At 47.5% G+C, this 17,157-nt stretch overlaps 1 protein-coding gene across 1 annotated transcript in view; it reads right to left on the bottom strand.

The window, feature by feature from the left end:
• Positions 1-15,378, bottom strand: part of NUP98 (nucleoporin 98) — a 38,396-nt gene extending 23,018 nt beyond the window's left edge. Inside the window, exons 1-13 of the mRNA XM_026841276.1 lie at positions 15,235-15,378; positions 14,410-14,511; positions 14,047-14,226; positions 13,201-13,340; positions 12,023-12,130; positions 11,186-11,369; positions 9,673-9,833; positions 8,771-8,908; positions 8,145-8,232; positions 6,368-6,460; positions 5,813-5,953; positions 3,520-3,653; positions 1,044-1,231 (exon numbers count right to left, since the gene is read on the bottom strand). Of these exons, the coding sequence (XP_026697077.1) occupies positions 1,044-1,231; positions 3,520-3,653; positions 5,813-5,953; positions 6,368-6,460; positions 8,145-8,232; positions 8,771-8,908; positions 9,673-9,833; positions 11,186-11,369; positions 12,023-12,130; positions 13,201-13,340; positions 14,047-14,226; positions 14,410-14,511; positions 15,235-15,307 (1,730 nt within the window). The 5' untranslated portion in view covers positions 15,308-15,378. The remainder of the gene's footprint in view (positions 1-1,043; positions 1,232-3,519; positions 3,654-5,812; positions 5,954-6,367; positions 6,461-8,144; positions 8,233-8,770; positions 8,909-9,672; positions 9,834-11,185; positions 11,370-12,022; positions 12,131-13,200; positions 13,341-14,046; positions 14,227-14,409; positions 14,512-15,234) is intronic.
• Between the last annotated feature and the right edge of the window lie 1,779 nt (positions 15,379-17,157).

Below are 17,157 nucleotides of genomic sequence, written 5' to 3'. Positions count from 1 at the left end.
GAGCTGAGGTATAAAAACCCTTCTAAGAATTCAATTCAAGGCTTTGGTTTATGAGTAAGAATGAAACCCACAAGTTACTGAAAGCTTCAAAACCCAAGTTCAGTAAAGCACAGTGATTGTTTTACAAAACAGCTTCTCCCGCAGAAGCACAGAATCCTGCAGAGGAGGTCTGGCCCACGGATGCCGGGGGTTCTTCACTCCAGGGTCCCTTCAGGAACAGGTCGAGGGCTAGGCTAGGGCTCGCTGCCCGCAGATCACTGAACATCAACACTTACACTCAGTCACCCGAGTACCCCTCTGTTCTGATTTTTTGTTCATTTGGTGTTTTTCAATAAAACACCCGAGTAATTCCGTACCCCGCTCGCTCCCAGGGAAGTGAACAGATGGTTCAGGCTACATTAAAGACAAACCAAGTTCACCCAAGTCACTAAATGTTTTTAAAAAGCCTATGCTTAGGAGTACTTTCAAGGACTGATGCATCCTTCTCCAAACATTTTTTGTTGTTGTTGTTAACTAAACCCCAAAGCTTTCCAAACCCCTTTTCAATTCGATTGCCACCGGTGCTCTTGAAGACTGAAACCAAAAGCTTCAGCCGGGCGGACCCGTGGCAGCACTGTTCCCTTCTCACATCTGTGTGTCTGAACCAGGACCAGTGCTGGGCTATGAAAACGTCAGAAAACTGCTGCCTTCGTACCGGTGCGTTAGCAAACCCAGCGACACTTCTCCTTCAGAAGGAGGAAGTATGACACCCTACGGGCTCTCCTCGTAACATTCCTGCTTGACTTCACAGAAGCTTCGCTCCGATCACAGGCTGACCTCATTTTACAGCTTATTTGGCCTTCACAGTTCAAGCTGATCACTTCCACCTCCTCTACAGAAAATATTTCTATTCCAGTGTTACACAAAACCTGTTACTGTTATTCATATTTGAACCAGGTCACAAAACAGTCACAAAATTCAGGACACTGTACAGTTTACTTCATCTGATCAGAAGATTCTCGCACCACCTCCTCCCTCCAACATATACAAAAAGAAAAACTAACTTTGGCATGAATGCACCATTGGACAGTGATGGCTCGTCGTCGTCAAGACCATCAAAGAGATGAGATTTAGCAGAGCCAGCTGACTGCAAGGCCTTCGGCCGCACTCTGGTCGCTGGACGCGGAGTCAGTTTGTAGTGGGTGGGTGTTGTTAAGGCCTTCTGAGCTGCTGGGTTAGTTGGTTTCAGCCTCTGAAACAAAAAGATGAAGAATTGCAGTTTTCATCGCAGTTACTGTAAGGGTTTGTGAAGGATGAGAGCACCTGCTCTCCAGTCAAGGACCTTTTCACAGAATCATCGAGGTTGGAAAAGCCCTTGAAGATCGTCCAGTCCAGCCATTAACCTCACACTGACTGTTCTCAACTACACAAAAATGCAAAGGGGATAAAGGGGAAGCAACAAACAAAACCAGAAACCAAAAGCTGGTTGACAACAGGTAGCGGAAACACCACTGAAGACCAAAAGTCTCCAACCAACTCACTGATGGGCCCTTAAGCAGCTGCAGGCAGAGCTTTGGAGAGGGGCACCCTGGATACAAGGGAGGCTCCACAGAGAGACCGGGATAGATCGGATCGGTGGCCAACGGCAACATGATGGGCTTCAACAAGGGCAAGTGCCAGGTCCTGCCCTTGGGCCACCACAACCCCCTGCGTGGCTACCGGCTCGGGGAGGGGTGGCTGGAGCTGTCTGGGGGAGAAGGGTCTGGGGGTTCTCACTGACCAGCACCTGAACAGGAGCCAGCAGCGTGCCCAGGGGCCAAGAAAGCCAACGGCCTCCTGGCTGGATCAGCACTGGTGTGACCAGCAGGAGCAGGGAGGTGACAGTCCCCTGTGCTCGGCACTGGGGAGGCCACACCTGGAGGGTTGTGTCCAGGTTTGGGCACCTCAACCCCAGAGAGATCTGGAGCGAGGGCAGAGGAGGGCAACGAGGCTGGGGAAGGGCTGGAGAATCAATCCTGTGAGGAGCCAGGGAAGGAGCTGGGAGTGTTCAGGGTGAGGAGGAGGAGGCTGAGGGGAGCCCTCATCCCTCTCTGCAGCTCCTGACAGGACATTGCAGAGAGGCCGGGGCTGGGCTCTGCTCCCAGGGGATCAGGGACAGGACAAGAGGGAACGGCTGGAAACTGCCCCAGGGGAGGGTCAGGCTGGGCAGGAGGAGAAAATGTTTCCCAGCAAGAGTGGTCCGAGAGTGGAACAGGCTGCCCGGGGAGGGGGGAGTCCCCATCCCTGGGGGGTTTCAGGGCCGTTGGGATGAGCTGTGGGGGATGTGGGGTAGGGGAGAGCTTTGTGGAGTTGGGCTGAGGGTTGGACTTGCTGATCCCGAGGGGCTTTTCCAACCTAAAGGATCTGGTGACCTCCTGTCCAGGCTGAGTGAATGTGGGGACAGCTACTGGGGTCCCACAGGGGGTGTGGGCACCCCGAGGGGAAGCCTCAGTGCCTGGACCAGGTGAAGGTCTGTGCTCCAGCCCCTGGGATGGGACCAGTGTGTGCCCCAGGTGTAGTTACTGGGGGTGGACTGGGGTGAGTAAAGGTGTCTGCAACATCCACAGAACCTCCATTGCCCCAGACCTCAAGTGTGGGGGGTGTCCATGTGGAATTCATTGGCAAGCTTCAAGCTGGACTAGCACACAAGGAGGAGGGCCTGGGTCACAGCAGGGCTACCGGAGAGGCAGAAGGCTTGTGCTGGTGTTGAGGGACCTGCAAGTACAAGGTGCTTGTGAAATGAGTGAGCACATGCATCTTTTTGCAGCATCAGGCTGGACCAGCCTGCGCTGGGGAGCGGGTAAGAGGGCTCATGACCTGGGCAGGGCTGTGGGATGGACAGAGGGGCCACACTAATGCCAGAGGGGTCCACAAACGTGAGTCTAGAGAGTGTGACCACGTGTGCTTTCACCAGGGAACTTCCACTCTTATCAGCCAAAGAGGAGGGAGGGGAGGTGGCTCTATACAGATAAGTTATACAGGAGCCCTGGTAGCGTTACGCGTGGGTGCTGCTGAAGGCAGAGCCTGCTCTGCAGCTGTGCGGCCAGCTGTGCTGGTGGGCTCTGTGCTGGGCAGGAGTCATCTCTAGTGCCTGGAATGCACCATTTAGAACCTCCCTTAACACTTTAAATAAAGTCTGAAAAGCATTTGTTTTGTTGTCTTCTAAAACAAACCAACAGGGACTATCATAAGAGATGTCATGAGCAAAGCTCAAGCTAAGCACTAAAAATATTCCAAGCACAGACAATTATCCATCTTTATCCTCAGCCAGCAGCAGTGAGCATAAAACACCAAAGCCAAGGCTCTGATGTAGTCAAAAGCAGTAAAAAAGCCACAGGATAAGCAGTTTGTGTCCTGGGGAGCACAAAAAGCCACTGCACCAGTACGAGCATACAGATGGCAACTTGCTTTGCTGCTCACTGCGTACTTACGTGAAGAGAGCGAGCACAGAACGTCAAGGCATTTCAAATCTCACTCAAAGTGAGTTTATTGTGCACTTACCTCTTCTTTCTTCTTTGGGTCTGACATGGGGTTTCTGAAAAGTGGAGAATCTCCAAAGGGGGAGTAAGTCAGGCTATTGAGGTGCTGCTGAAGGACGGCTTGCTGGGCAGCTGATGCATTTGGGTCTGTCAGCGCTATAAAAAGAAAATAATTTTTGAGGTTTAGCGATTTTACTAATAGAACCAAGGTAGGTAGCACAGACACCTCTCCAATCAGAGGACCTCCTCACAGGAATCCAAATTTCTACACAAACTGCAGCATTCCTTTCCCCTGCTTTTCAGTTGCCATTTCTGCAGCAGTCTGAAGGAAGAAATCAGATTATTCCTTCTTTAGAATCTGCAACCACCTTCAGTAAGTTTTTATCTGTGAAAAGCTGAGGACATGGAGAGCTACAGATCAGCAGAATGAGCCTGGCCTGCCAAAACCTTTCACTCGTACATCTGACTTCTGAAGTATCTTTTAAAGAACAAAAGAAAGATCTGTGATGCTAAGTTTTGATATTCTTGCTACCGCAATCAAACTTACAGATCTAGAGCCCCCTCTACAACAACAGCCTCTTAATTTTGTCTGTCTTCTAGCATCTAATTTTAACTCCCATTAAAATAAGTGTTCACACTATGAAGTGCCTCAAGCAAACAAAAGCAGCTTAATTCTAAGAAAAAGAGATTGAATCTGTGCATTCCCAAAGAACACCACAACCATTCTGAGAAACAATGTTTTACATCAAGGGAGATCCAAGCACAAGAAATACAAATGTATGATGGAAGCAAGACAGAAATATATAAAATCTGACTGCAACACACCCAGTATTTCATCATGACGAGAACATAACTCCCCTCAACCACATTCTGCCTGTCGTAACTGCTATAGAAGTTACTTTCAGGGGTGCTCCTAGGAGCAGCAGGGCTGGAGGCACCTCTGAAGGTCACCTTTCTCCTAGCCCCCTGCTCAAACAGGGTCACCTGCGCCAGGTCTGGGGCAGCCTCACGGTGACAAGTGTTTCCTGGTGCCCAGAGGGACCCTCCCGTGTTCCAGCCTGCGCCCACGGCCTCTGCTGCCGGCACTGGGCGCCGCTGGGAAGGGTCTGGCTCCATTCTCTTGGCCCCCTCCCTGCAGTACAGGGGTGGGACCCCCTGAGCCATCTCCTGCTGCAGCCCAGGACGCCCTCGGCCACCTCTGCTCGCGGCCACCTCAGTGCCCCCAGGCCCGTCCCTGCCGGCTGCTTTCCAGGCCGTTGGCCCCAGAGGGTGCTGGTGCCTGGGCCCGTCCCTGTCCAGAGCAGGACTCAGCACTTGAACTTCCCCAGGCTCCCGCCAGCCCATCTCTCCAGCCCAGCCAGGTCTCTCTGCATGGCAACGCCACCCTCGGGCCCATCAGCCACCCCTACACCTCTTCTGTCACTTCGAGAAGCCCTCTCCTTGTTGCCTTTGACATCCCTGGCCACATTCAGCTCCAGCTGGGCTTTGGCTTTCCTATACCCATCCCTGCATGCTCAGACAACGGTTCTGAATTCCTCCCAGACTACCTGCTCCTGTCCGTGCCTCCTTTAAGCCTCCTTTTTTCGTTGGAGCTTTGCTGGGACCTGTCGCTTTACCTGACTTCACACTCAGTGGGACGGAACATTCCTGAGCTCAGAGGAGGAGATCCCTGAACATCCCCCAGTTTTCTTGGGCCTGTCTTCCCACAGTGTCACATGCCACATGAGTGTGTCACTGTTGTGCTGCCTCAAATTTAAAACCATTTTCCTGAAATGGCAGCCTCAGGGACCAAAGTGCTCAGATCTGTTAAACAAGGGGAACGCTGCTGGACGTGGCAGACATTTTCACTTACAAAATGGCAGCGTGAGTGCCTGAAGCTGAAGACTCTTCGTTTCCCCAACAGCACAACATAGTTGTTAATTAAAATATCTATTAATTAAGTCCCTCTAGCCATCCTATCAGGAAGCACTGGAGAAGCTAAGCCTACACTGCCCCTTTTTTTCTGTAAGCACCTACTGTTGCTGCCCCAAGTTCAATGATGGGAAATACATCAGTAATCTTGAAGACAAAGCTCCAAAATAGCTGCAACTATTAGCACTGGTAAGCAACTCTGAATTACTTAAAAATATATACATAGAATTAGCAAAAAAAAGATGTTATTAACGTGGTCTGCACTGCTACTGAGGACAGAAGTGGCCTCAGACACTCGAACATTTTTTCCCCTCCAAAGCACTGGGGTGGGATGTGCTCCTGCGATCGGGCACACCTGAAACAAAGGAGGAAGCAGCGATTGGGATGGGGGTGAATGTACTTACCCACAGCAGGCTGAGGGGCTCCAAAGCCCAGAGTAGCTGTTGATGTATTGAACCCTGGTGCTCCAAACGCTCCTGTTCCCAGCGTTCCCCCGAGTTTAGGCTGGGTGTTCCCAAATAAAGAAGTCTGTCCTGCCCCAAGAGCTGCGGCAGGAGAGATGACCAACATTTACAAGACCGTGACAAACTTACAAGCTCATTTAGCCCGCGACAAAGAATCAATTGTTGTTTCTTGGAATTTAATCATTTAACACGTTCATGAACACTGCAGGCACTCAAGACTCGTTCATGAGAAGCCTTGAACACAGAGGACACCAGCTTTCTGAGCCGCTGCTCACTCTGTAAGCATCGCTGCCTGCCATTTCTGAAAGGTCACTACTTAGCATCGTGTTAGCAAGCTCTGCCTGCCTCCGATTTGAGGCTGAGATTCAAGGCTTCAGGCTAAAACATCTACAGCCTTTCCACATCAGAGTTAGGAAGTAATACCAAGGCTGTATTTTCACTGAAGTTTGAGGACTGTGCTTAGGCTGACACGGAATAAGCTGATCAATCATGTACCTGTTCCAAACCCTGTTCCAAGTCCGGTTCCCAGAGTCCCAGTTGCAGGCTTATTTCCAAACAAACTATTTCCAGCAGTGTTGGCACCAAAACCTTCAAGAACAGAAGCAGTAGCTCATTAATCTAACAATATCAGAGATGAAATTAAAAACGTGGTTTTAAATAAATAAGCATCACCAGCTCAGAGACAGCCCTGCCACAGCTAAAGTCAAATCTGACACAGCAGTCCAAGGTAAACTGGCAAGGAGGGACGTCAGTGGTAAAAAAATAAGTATTTTGAGTTATGAACATAATACTGAAAATACCAGTACAGGAAAATACAGCTTTGACTTCTTAAGCTTTTCGATTTGATACAAACTTCAGAGTTTTACTGAAAGACAGAATGAACGTGATGCTGCATCCAGCAACAGAATAAAATGTATTAAGTTTCCTCAAGAGCCTGGAAGGAACAAATCCCATTTTATACTGTTCATACCACACACACGCACGTCTCTGTTCCTCGCCCACAAAGCAGTAACAACTCGGATTTGTACAAGAACACCATTCAAAGACACACCCCTAATTGTAACTAAGTACAACCCAAATCGAACATGAGCCAGATCAGTTTTTTAAAAGGAAACTTTGAAGCCATCCTATGGCTGGTGAGTATGCAAAGACAGAATTTAACAAGAAACTGCAGTCGTGGACCAACACCAGAATCACCTCAGAACTAAACTCCGTTTTTCCTACAAGCTGTACCACTGCGAGTAACGCAGGCAAATAAAAACACAGTGCAGCAGTCTGGGTCACGACCAAACCATGTCACCACACCAAGGTGGCTGTGAAGATCTCGGAGAACACCAGCCCAAGGGACCTGGAAGTGACTGTCACAAACACTGTGACAACAGTTTGCCCAAGGCTGCGCACCACAATGACACTGCACTTGCAGAGCTGCTGCCCTGGCAGCCAGAATTTACCATTTTTTCCCCTCTCTTCTGACAGGCTAGTTGCATTTTTCACTTGATTGCTGATATTAAAATATAAAAACCACTAAAGGACAGATGTCAGGATCTAACCCCACTCCTGCTCACTTTCAGGAATACAGTTTCGTTACTCTGAGTCAAGGAAAAAAAAACAAAGCAGATTTCAACAGAAGTCCATCGAAGGAAGCCTGTCGTTTACTTCAGCTGTCACTGCCCCTTTCTCCTGCTCAACCACATGCGTGGTCCGAGAGTGGAACAGGCTGCCCGGGGAGGGGGGAGTCCCCATCCCTGGGGGGGTTTCAGGGCTGTTGGGATGAGCTGTGGGGGATGTGGGGTAGGGGAGAGCTTTGTGGAGTCGGGCTGAGGGTTGGACTCGATGATCCCGAGGGGCTTTTCCAACCTGAAGGGTTCGGGGATTCTGTGATTTGCAACCAGAGTGCATATGCAGCCTCTTAACCCCTACACTGTATGAATTGTTTGAGCTCAAGAGTTGTCAGCTACAGGTTACAGCCTCCCTTAAGCACTCACTGAACGAGCAGTACTTTTTCTCAGCTACCTCCCTTCTCGAGCCAGCAAGTACACCAAGAGGAAAGGTGTAGAACAGCACCCAAGATGTTTCCCTGCAGCAACCTGCATCAGAAGCACAGCTTACCTGAGAATCTCAACATTCACACTCATTTAGCACGTGCTATTCAGCTGCCAGGTGTGTGGTATATGCAGTATAGCTTTAAGTGACTGAAATCCCACTTTTTTTTAACATGTACCAAAATGAGAAGTGTTTGTATTGGTTCCTAAAGTCAGGGTTGGTTTGTTACCAAAGAGGCCGCCGCCAGTGGTTGTTCCAAACGAGGGAGCGCTGGTCGTGGTGGTTCCAAATCCAGCAGGTTTGTTACCAAACAGGGTCTGGAAGGAAGAAAACGTGAATTTCTAAACCTGACAGACTAAAGCAGAACTAACACCAAGCACAACTCGGAGCACACAACCCAGACTCCCACGAGGGGTGTGTTATTCGCAAGCCGCATGCACTAGTACATGGCAAGCACCTTCTGGAAACAACTATTTTCACTCAATTAAAACCCAAAAGACTAAATATTACAAATCTAATTCACTCTCAGTTAAGTCATCATCACAATTTTCAACACCACACCGAGGCATCCCTAGCAACAAACAGGCAGCGAGATGTTCCCTCTCTCTTATTGTCTTCTATCACTCAACACCTGACTTGCTAAAAAAAATTTCTACATTAGTTTTATTACACATGCTTCTATTGTACCCTTCAGTTTACACAAAACCACACTATTTTTGCATCATGGGCATCTTAACTCTTAAGACAAAGCGACTTTCCTGGAGGCCAAAACCCAGGAACAGGATTCTGAGCTATTTGGTTTTATTTTCCTTTCTCATTTTATTCATCTTTTTTATTATGAAGGTACAGACATACCGAACCGCCAACACCAAATCCTGTGTTGGCTTGTCCAAAAAGACCAGTTCCGGTTCCAAATCCAGTACCAGCATTTGTATTGGCAGCTGTCCCAAAAAGGCCTCCAGGCTGCGAGGGCTGGGTTACCCCAAAGAGACCCTACAAACAGGAACTAGGTTAAGAGAACACTGCAGAGCTTTTCGGAGCCGAGCGCTGACGATAACAGAACACACAGAGAGTCAGTTAAGAAAATGGTGCTACAGCATCATCCCTCTTGCTGGGGGAAGAAGGTGGGTGAAAAGCATTTCAGAAGCTTTAATCACTCTGAGAAATCAGTAACAAAAAGGAAATTAAAAATTAAGTCAGAGAGTTTATGTTCCAAGCTTAAAGAGATACTGACATTTCCTCATCACTTTGAGTGAGGGAGATGGGAAAGAAACATTTCACAGGGTTTTCCGGGAGAAGTCACCACATATTCAGAGAGAACACAGAATATCTGGAGCCAAAGCCCCTAGCTAGGCAACAGGTTACAGCTATGTAGCATGTCTCCATCCAAAGAGCCCATGAGTCACCAGAAAGTACAGACCTGTTAATGAATTCCCCCAGAATGTTAATAATGGAATTATATTATCTGTGTGAACATGATCGGAAGTACTTGAATTGATAGAGAGCAGACTGCTTCAAGAAGGGAATTGGAAAAGTTATTTGTTAAAAGCTGCATTGCTGACCGCTTACGAATGAAGAACTTTGACTGGCAAGAAGTTGCTAGCTCAGCCAGCGGTGTTCAAAGCTCTGCAGCCCCGTTTTATGAAGCTGTACTACAATTTGAGGAAGATATAAATCACTGTGTCCCAGCCTCCTGTGTCTGGCTGGAGTAGCTACCCACAATCCACACATTTAAGGGTTCAAACGATTTATCTTACCATTGTGTTCGTGTTCGGCTGCCCTAGAGTGGTATTCCCAAAAGAAAAGCCAGTGTTCTGCGTTGTTGTGGCTTGACCAAATGGTTTGTTGAACAGACTTGTAGTTTGAGACTGCTGACCAAAAAGCCCCCCTGTTGTTCCTGTTCCAAAGCCAGTCGTACCTACAACACAAACACATTGGTTAGAAAACCCTCGAGTATGTATCCAAATGCACTGCGCTTCCACCCTCGATTCAAACAGAAGAAAAGATGTTTCAATCCAACAGAACAGCAAAACACTCAGCGTCGTCAGCACAGGTATTGCACCGGGTCCTCCCTGTCCCGCAGCCAGCGTGAGCACAACGCCCGAGCACAACCAGCAAGTTTCCCTCACGGACAGAGCTGACCAGAGCGGCACCAGCTTTCATACGACCCGGTTGGTCTCCACTGTGCAAAGCAAATCGTGCCACGAGGGCCTGGAAAGAGCTCGCTGGGCACGACACGGGCAGGCAGCAGCTCGGCTCCAAAGCCCGCACAACTCCAGCTACAGAAACTTGTACCTCACCTTCAACACCGGCCCCCTTTTCCTCCCCGAAGGAGGAGGGCTGTTTACGTGTGATAAAAAAAGGTTTAAACATAGACCAGAGCTTCTGCTCCTCCTCACGCCGATCTTTCTCGAGGACAGCAGCTCAGCTCAAGCCACCCAAGTCTCAAGCAAGCCCAGGTTAAGCCCAGCAGTGCCCGTTGTTAAGAACAGACACAATCCTAACCCAGGAGTAGAGCCTTTCTTACAGCAGGTAGTCGCTTCTGTTCCTCCAGACCGCAGGATTTTGATCTTCTATTCACAGTAACTCCACAAAAAGACAAATACTCACTCACTTTTAGATTATCAGAAGCTAAAAAAATCTGTGAGCTTTTCAGCGCTATTTTGCACTGAGTTCAAAAAGATGCACTAACTGGTTGGCACAACTACACATTTATGTAAATTAATTACTTCATACCTTTTACTTTCTGAGCAACGATGCCAAAACAGACAACGTGGAACCAGGACAACACAACATATAAACAAGCCCACATCCCAACCCTGATCCACTGTGGAGAAAAGCTCCACAAAACCTAGGTAAGCTACTATAAATTAACTTGTCCAGTTCCAGGGAATTTATGTTTGCTCATTAGCAGAATCTTGACTCCACCATGAACCACCTGATGCCATCACCCTGCTGATCACTGACACCACTCTGGTGGTTTTACTCCAAATTGTTTTACCCACCCGTGGGAACTAGCTGGCTTCCTCACAGAGCCAGCTGCCCTAACGAACTGGCTTCCGCAGAACCTGGGGGATGTGGAGGAAGTCTGCAACCCCTGCAGAGTAAACAAATTGCTACAGCAAAGAATACGATTATGGCACATTGGTAATACAACTAGTAAAATTCAGAGCTCACACCAGTGTTTCCTTGTCTCTTTTAATGACAGAATTTTAAACAGCTCAACAGACTATTTGCATGTAGTAATGACAGGGGACAGGCAGTACTTACTGGTTCCAAAAGCAGTTTTATTCTGTCCATACGAAAAGCCCGTATTAGTAGTAGAAGAGCCAAAAAGTCCTGTAGCTGTACTTGACGTAGCAGTGGAAGACCCAAATAAGCCTGCAGCTGCTCCTGCTCCTACAGGATTTGAGGGCCCTTTCCTATTTGCCTGGTAGTCTTCCAAACGCAGCTCCTAGGAAAGGGAAATCCAGTTCTTTACACGTTCATTTACACAGGGCAGGGTCAGAACAGCATCATTAGCACATTCAAGCAGCCCTCGAGCCAACTCCAGGATGAGGACATCAAGGAAAGCTGTAACACCTCGATTTTTAAAATGGACACCACAGACAGAACCTAAACTTAGATGTAGCTCTGCAGTTCATGCCTGGGCTTCAGTTTTACTTCTCAGAGCTTTTTCAGATCTTTTGAGTAGAAGACCTGTTTTGAAGTCTCAGCTCAGTGAACCCAAATGGAAAGGCTTCAGGGTTAAATGTTTGGGAACACCAGTTTTTATTAAATATCTGAGTTATGTACAAGATTCTACCATTATCTCATCAGTGTAGGATCACTCCCGACAGGAACTCTCGCCCTTGTGGTATAGAGCAAGATGGAATTCCAGCTCTTCCAAAACTGCAGTGTTAAGCATTTAAAACCAAATGTGATTAATATGATGGTGCATTAAGTGTTTTATTTGATACATCTCTTCTGGGAACAATGCAGATATCAAAGGTTGTACTGGCATTAATGAGCACAGAAGGTACTTATTACAATCAAAAAAACTTCTACTAAACCCCTGCTAAGGAACAGCCAAACAAGGGAAGCACGTCTGAACACTCATCGACTGACCTCGAGAGATTTGCTTTCGTATTCCTTCATAGCTGTAATGCACTGGTGCTTGGTATTGATGTTGGTGCTAACTCCAGATTTCACCATAGTATCCGTACCGGTTGGTGGCTGCAAGATGTTACAATATCGAATTTAAAATCCGAACAGACTTTTGTTAATACAAGTAGCGCTCTGGGCAGATGCTGTTAAAACCTAAATTCAGCACAGGACCTGAAGCGGGGTGTTAGTGTCACCTGGGCAGTGCTGGCCTCACCCAGCGGCGAGGCACGTTCCGTAGCAATCAGCAGTGGAATTTACCCCCGTGACACTCAAAACACAGCGCAGCTATTTTTCAGTTTCACTTTAAAAGCAGTTTATGTAAATCTGATCCAAATCCCCCCAGCGATGTGTGGGTTTCATTATCCCCCGTTTTTTAAATCGCACTGTGGAAGTAGGGCCTGCACGGCTCTCCAGCCGCCCAAGCTACCGTCACAGTCCTGTCTACATCCCATAATAGTCTTGGTCTGTTAAATCAGCTCAGTCTAGACGTGAAGAGGGCTGACACTGGCAGGAGCCAGTATTTGGGAAAGAGGCAGCCTCTCCCCAGCAGATACCAGTTATCCCTTTTCCACAACGGTTGCTTTTCCTGGCCATCCCCTGGTTTCAACTGCCACAGGACTTGTGTTATTCAACCCTTTCTTAAAGGGGAACTCACCCAGCAAACACAGGGGATCAATCCTCACATTGTACTTTACATTTCCAAAGGCAAACTGTCTTCTAAGAGAACTAAATTTATTCTGACCCAATGCAGGATGTCTTTAACCCTCACTGCTGTTAGTGCTGCTCACCCTGAATTCGGTGGCACTTCCTACCTTCCTGAGAGGGCTCCATTTTAAAAGTTGCTTTACCTCTTCAGCTTTAAGACAGCTGTGAGCCCAGCAAGTCTGGAGAGGGCCTTATTCCCCAGCGTTTAAGAAGTTTGTCAAATTCAGAATTAAAAAAAAAAGTCTAGCTCTTCAGAGTTAATTATACACCCTATATCCCTTGCAACAGTTCCGCTAAAGGGGATGTTTTCAAATCATCTCAGGACACTGCACACTTTTTTCAGCTCAGTGGCCAAGACACTACACAAATAACTCCAAAACATAATGCTTCCTACATCAAACAGGCTTGATTAAGAAAGGAAAGCTAGAACTTACGTTGAACTTAATGGTCGTGCCAGTTGGAGCAGCTGTAAAACTAGTTGGGCCAAAAAGAGAGCCAGACGTACTCCCAAAAGGATTGGAAGTAGTGTTCGTGGTTCCAAAGAGACCCCCACTGCTGGTACTGGTTCCAAAATCTGAAAAATAAAAATAAAAGCATCAGTACTACAACAAACCTGAACTTTAAAACTTAGACCCCAATATTTTGTTCAAATTACAAAATAGTCTGGAAGGGGAAGAAACGGCTAGAAAAAAAATAATTATAGCAGTGCTGGAAACCAATAGTCTGCTCATGCAATATTCTGCTGTAAAAGTCTGGCCCTAACTCATCACCCCAGGGAACACCAGAATAACCACGGCAGCCACTTCGTTCTACTCCTGACAACGCTAAGAAAATGATGCGCAAAAGGGAATCAGGGAGGTTTCGTTTTTCTTCTCAGAGGGATCTTCAAGCAGTTGCTTCTGGTTCGGGGAATTAGGGCATAGTTCAAGAGGCATTTCAAGCATTCTAGTACCAGAAGCAAAACCAGTAACTGCTCTACAGCTCTACAACAGCAGAATAAAAAGCTAAAAATCAAGCAGCGCTAAAAGAGATTTAAGAACAGAAAATGCCATCTGACCACCTTTTTCAGCTTAACACCCATGGCTAGAACAGCAGGCCCAGGTTTTGCAGCACACCAGGCTCGCTCCTGACTACCATGGCCCACAATAACGTCACTGTATCCCCTCCAGGAGACAACGCCACCAAAGCTGGGGCCAGGTCCCCACGTACGCCCAGAGTTCAGTGCTTCTCAACCCGAGAAAATGAGCAACGCTCAAGAGACACACAGCACTTGTACTCACTTCCAAAGCCAGCTGGCTTATTCTGGGCAAAAGCATTATTTTGGGATGAGAAGAGGCCTCCACCAGTACTGGTCGTTCCAAAGAGGCTGTTTGATGTCCCCGTTGATGTTCCAAAGCCAAAGCCAGTGCTTGTGGAGGAGGTGGCTGGTTGATTAAAGGTGGTTGAGCCAAATAACCCTCCTGAAGACAGAAACAGACCAATCATCGATTTGCAACCATCAGTTCCTTGGTTTGTTTTTGTTTGTTTGGGTTTTTCTGTTACTTTTGTTGACAGTTGCTTGGGTTTGGTTTTTTTCCCCCCCTTTTTTTCACCACATCCTTCTTTCAGGACTGTGTTCCACTACAACCCAAACCCAGCCATACCTGGTTTTGTCTGTGTGCTCCCAAAGAGGCCTCCAGTACTGCTGTTCGACCCAAAGGCTGATGTTCCAAACGCTCCTCCGCTGGTAGTGCCAAAGCCAGCATCTGAAAAAAAAACAGCACTTAGATCGGGGTCCCACCTAAACCAAACACGTACTAGAAACTAAACGCTGCCACCGCCTCTTTAGCTTCCCAAAAGAAGTTTGTGCATCGCCGCCGCTACACCAGTGGCTGGGATACGTGAAGTGCTACAATTAATACAGAGCTCTCGCAGCAAAAGGCTGCAATATTTGAGTCAGCCACTTCTACAGAATGTAAAATCACTGGAAGCTGGTCTTCTCACTCCTTGGTTCAGGAGCAATATAAACAGAACTACTGCCTTTCCTTCCTAATGAACAGGGCACACAGACCAGTGTACAGTCTGCTTTAACGGCTAAAACCTCACTCATTGGGGTACTCACAATGTGCATCTCCAGAAGACACTCCTCGGATTACGTGCTTTTCCCAAGTTTTGCCAGCGTACTCCAGTCCTGACTGAAAAAATCTTTCCCCCCACCCTGGCAAGACGGCCTTGAGCTAACCATCTGCGTTTCCACTCCCTTTTATAAACAGAAGCTTCAAGGACTGTATGTGGCATCCTGGTATCTGCCCAAATTAAAGCCTGGTTAGTGGAGAAGCCCAGAGCTCCCGAACCTGACTCACTGCAAAGCGAGCGAGCTGGACAGCCCAGCAGCATCCAATTCCAGCCCACACCATGAGCCGCCACCTCTGTTTGACCCTCTGGCTGCACCTCCAGGAAAAAACCTGAAAGGTCAATGTATGACTTACTTTGACCAAAAGTTGAGGTTGTCCCAAAGCCAGTGCTGCCTCCAAATGGAGTTCCAAAGGATTTGTTAAACATTTTCAGGATGTATCAGGATATTCCCCTAAACCTGGAAAGAAGAATTCAGCTTTTATTTAAAGCTTATCTTGCAAACTCATTCCTTATCCTCCTCGTTGTTGATGTGAGCAATCTAATTTGAGTAATTAAGCCGTAAAACGCATGACAGCGTGTTTAAGTCACACTAAGCAATTTGACAGTCAGAACCCTAAATGGGGTAAGAACACAAATGCTTTAGTGACATCGCAAGTAAGCTGCCTTCCACCCTTAATTATGGCTAGATTTTCTGCACGCCTTACAGACTGAAAACACTAATAAATTCAACTACTCCCCTGATCTGAGCGTTCAACAAAACCCTCTAGAACATCTAACGCTCACAGCACTTCCCACACCTCTTTCTACCCCGTTTGATGCACGCTGGGCAAGGCAGACTCGTTTGTGCTCAGCCATCCCGACGCCTGGAAGATGTTCCAAGGCCGGAACGCTTCCGAGAAGGCGCACGGGGCTCCGCACAGGGCTACAGCCGCTTCCGTGACGCTCCCGGGGTTGATCTGCAGTCAAACCCTACTTGCCAACTCCTTCAAACACGAGAAGTGGAAACGCACTGCACCAGAATTACAGGAACACACCTTCCATCTGCTTCCCATCAACTGCTCACGGGGCTGCACCGGGATTTTAACTTTCTAAAAGTTGTTTTTAAACACTTGTTTGGGGCAGTTTTACCCCATTTAGGCAGAGGCCCCATTTATCTTCACAACACCCATCGTTTTAGTTACAGACACATTTAGTAATGCAACCTCCCTCCAATCTCTTCTCCAAGGACAAACACATTGTTACAGCTTTTTTTCAACAAAAGCAAACAAAGCTAAAATAAAATCATGACAGATCCTTAGCTATACTCCAGAGAAACCTGTAGTCTTTTTCTGTACTGGGGCTAACACCTGTTAGCTCCACCACTGAAAATGCCAATATTATCCAGAAAAAAAAAAAATCTACTGTTGGCAGCATTAGCTAATCCACGGCCATGCAGAACTAGTAAGTTTAGAAAACTCTAAGACACAGCTCATACCGAGGAGATTTACAAAACTACCACGATAGGGTAACACTGGTTTATGTAACAGCACACTAACTTTGAGCATTTTGGCTTTTTTTTTTTAAACTCCGTTTAGGTTTTCCAGGACGCTCAACATCCAGGATAGCAATAAACTCCTATCAGGTATTCTCTGGTTGCAACAGGTTACTCAAAACCTTTACCCCTGCCCAGATTTGACAGCCTCTCTAGAGCTCCCCAATTCCAACCCCTTTTAGGTCCTCCTAACCCAAAGATACACGTACTCAGCGTGCGGCCCCGCACAGCCCTTCCAGAGCAAAATCACTAAATCTATCTGCCCATCCATGAAATGCCTAAGTCTTTATTTTCCCAAAACCCCGTACCACCTCTTCCAGGAACAGCCAAATCTGGATTTTGAGCGGTCGTAGCTACCCACAGCTCTGCAGCCATCCACCCCAGCACTACCGGAGACTAAAACAGGGAAGAGGCAAGCAGTAGCTGACACTTCTATTAAAGAGTAACTCAAAAGATGCTTTGGGTAATAGTCAACTGTTCAGAACAGCAGGTATGTCACGATTTTGTGGTGTTAAGAGTCTGCCCACTCACACAGGCAAGTCGTTATTGACTTTCTTATGCCCACTGAGAGTATTTTAAATAAATAATAAAAAAAAAGATTCTGATATCTAAGAAAGAAAAAGCTGATCTGACACACTGTCAGAGCACCCCAAGCCCAGAGCTGCCTCCTGGAAGAGTGCGCTGCCTGCCTCACAACAGGCTCTTTCCCCAGGACCAGGGGCTGCATCCCCCCCCCCCCCCCCCC

Source organism: Athene cunicularia (genome assembly GCF_003259725.1).
Source record: "Athene cunicularia isolate RWA chromosome 1 unlocalized genomic scaffold, athCun1 chr1_part4, whole genome shotgun sequence".
Lineage (NCBI taxonomy): Eukaryota > Metazoa > Chordata > Aves > Strigiformes > Strigidae > Athene > Athene cunicularia.
This window is presented reverse-complemented; position numbering and strand designations above follow the sequence as displayed.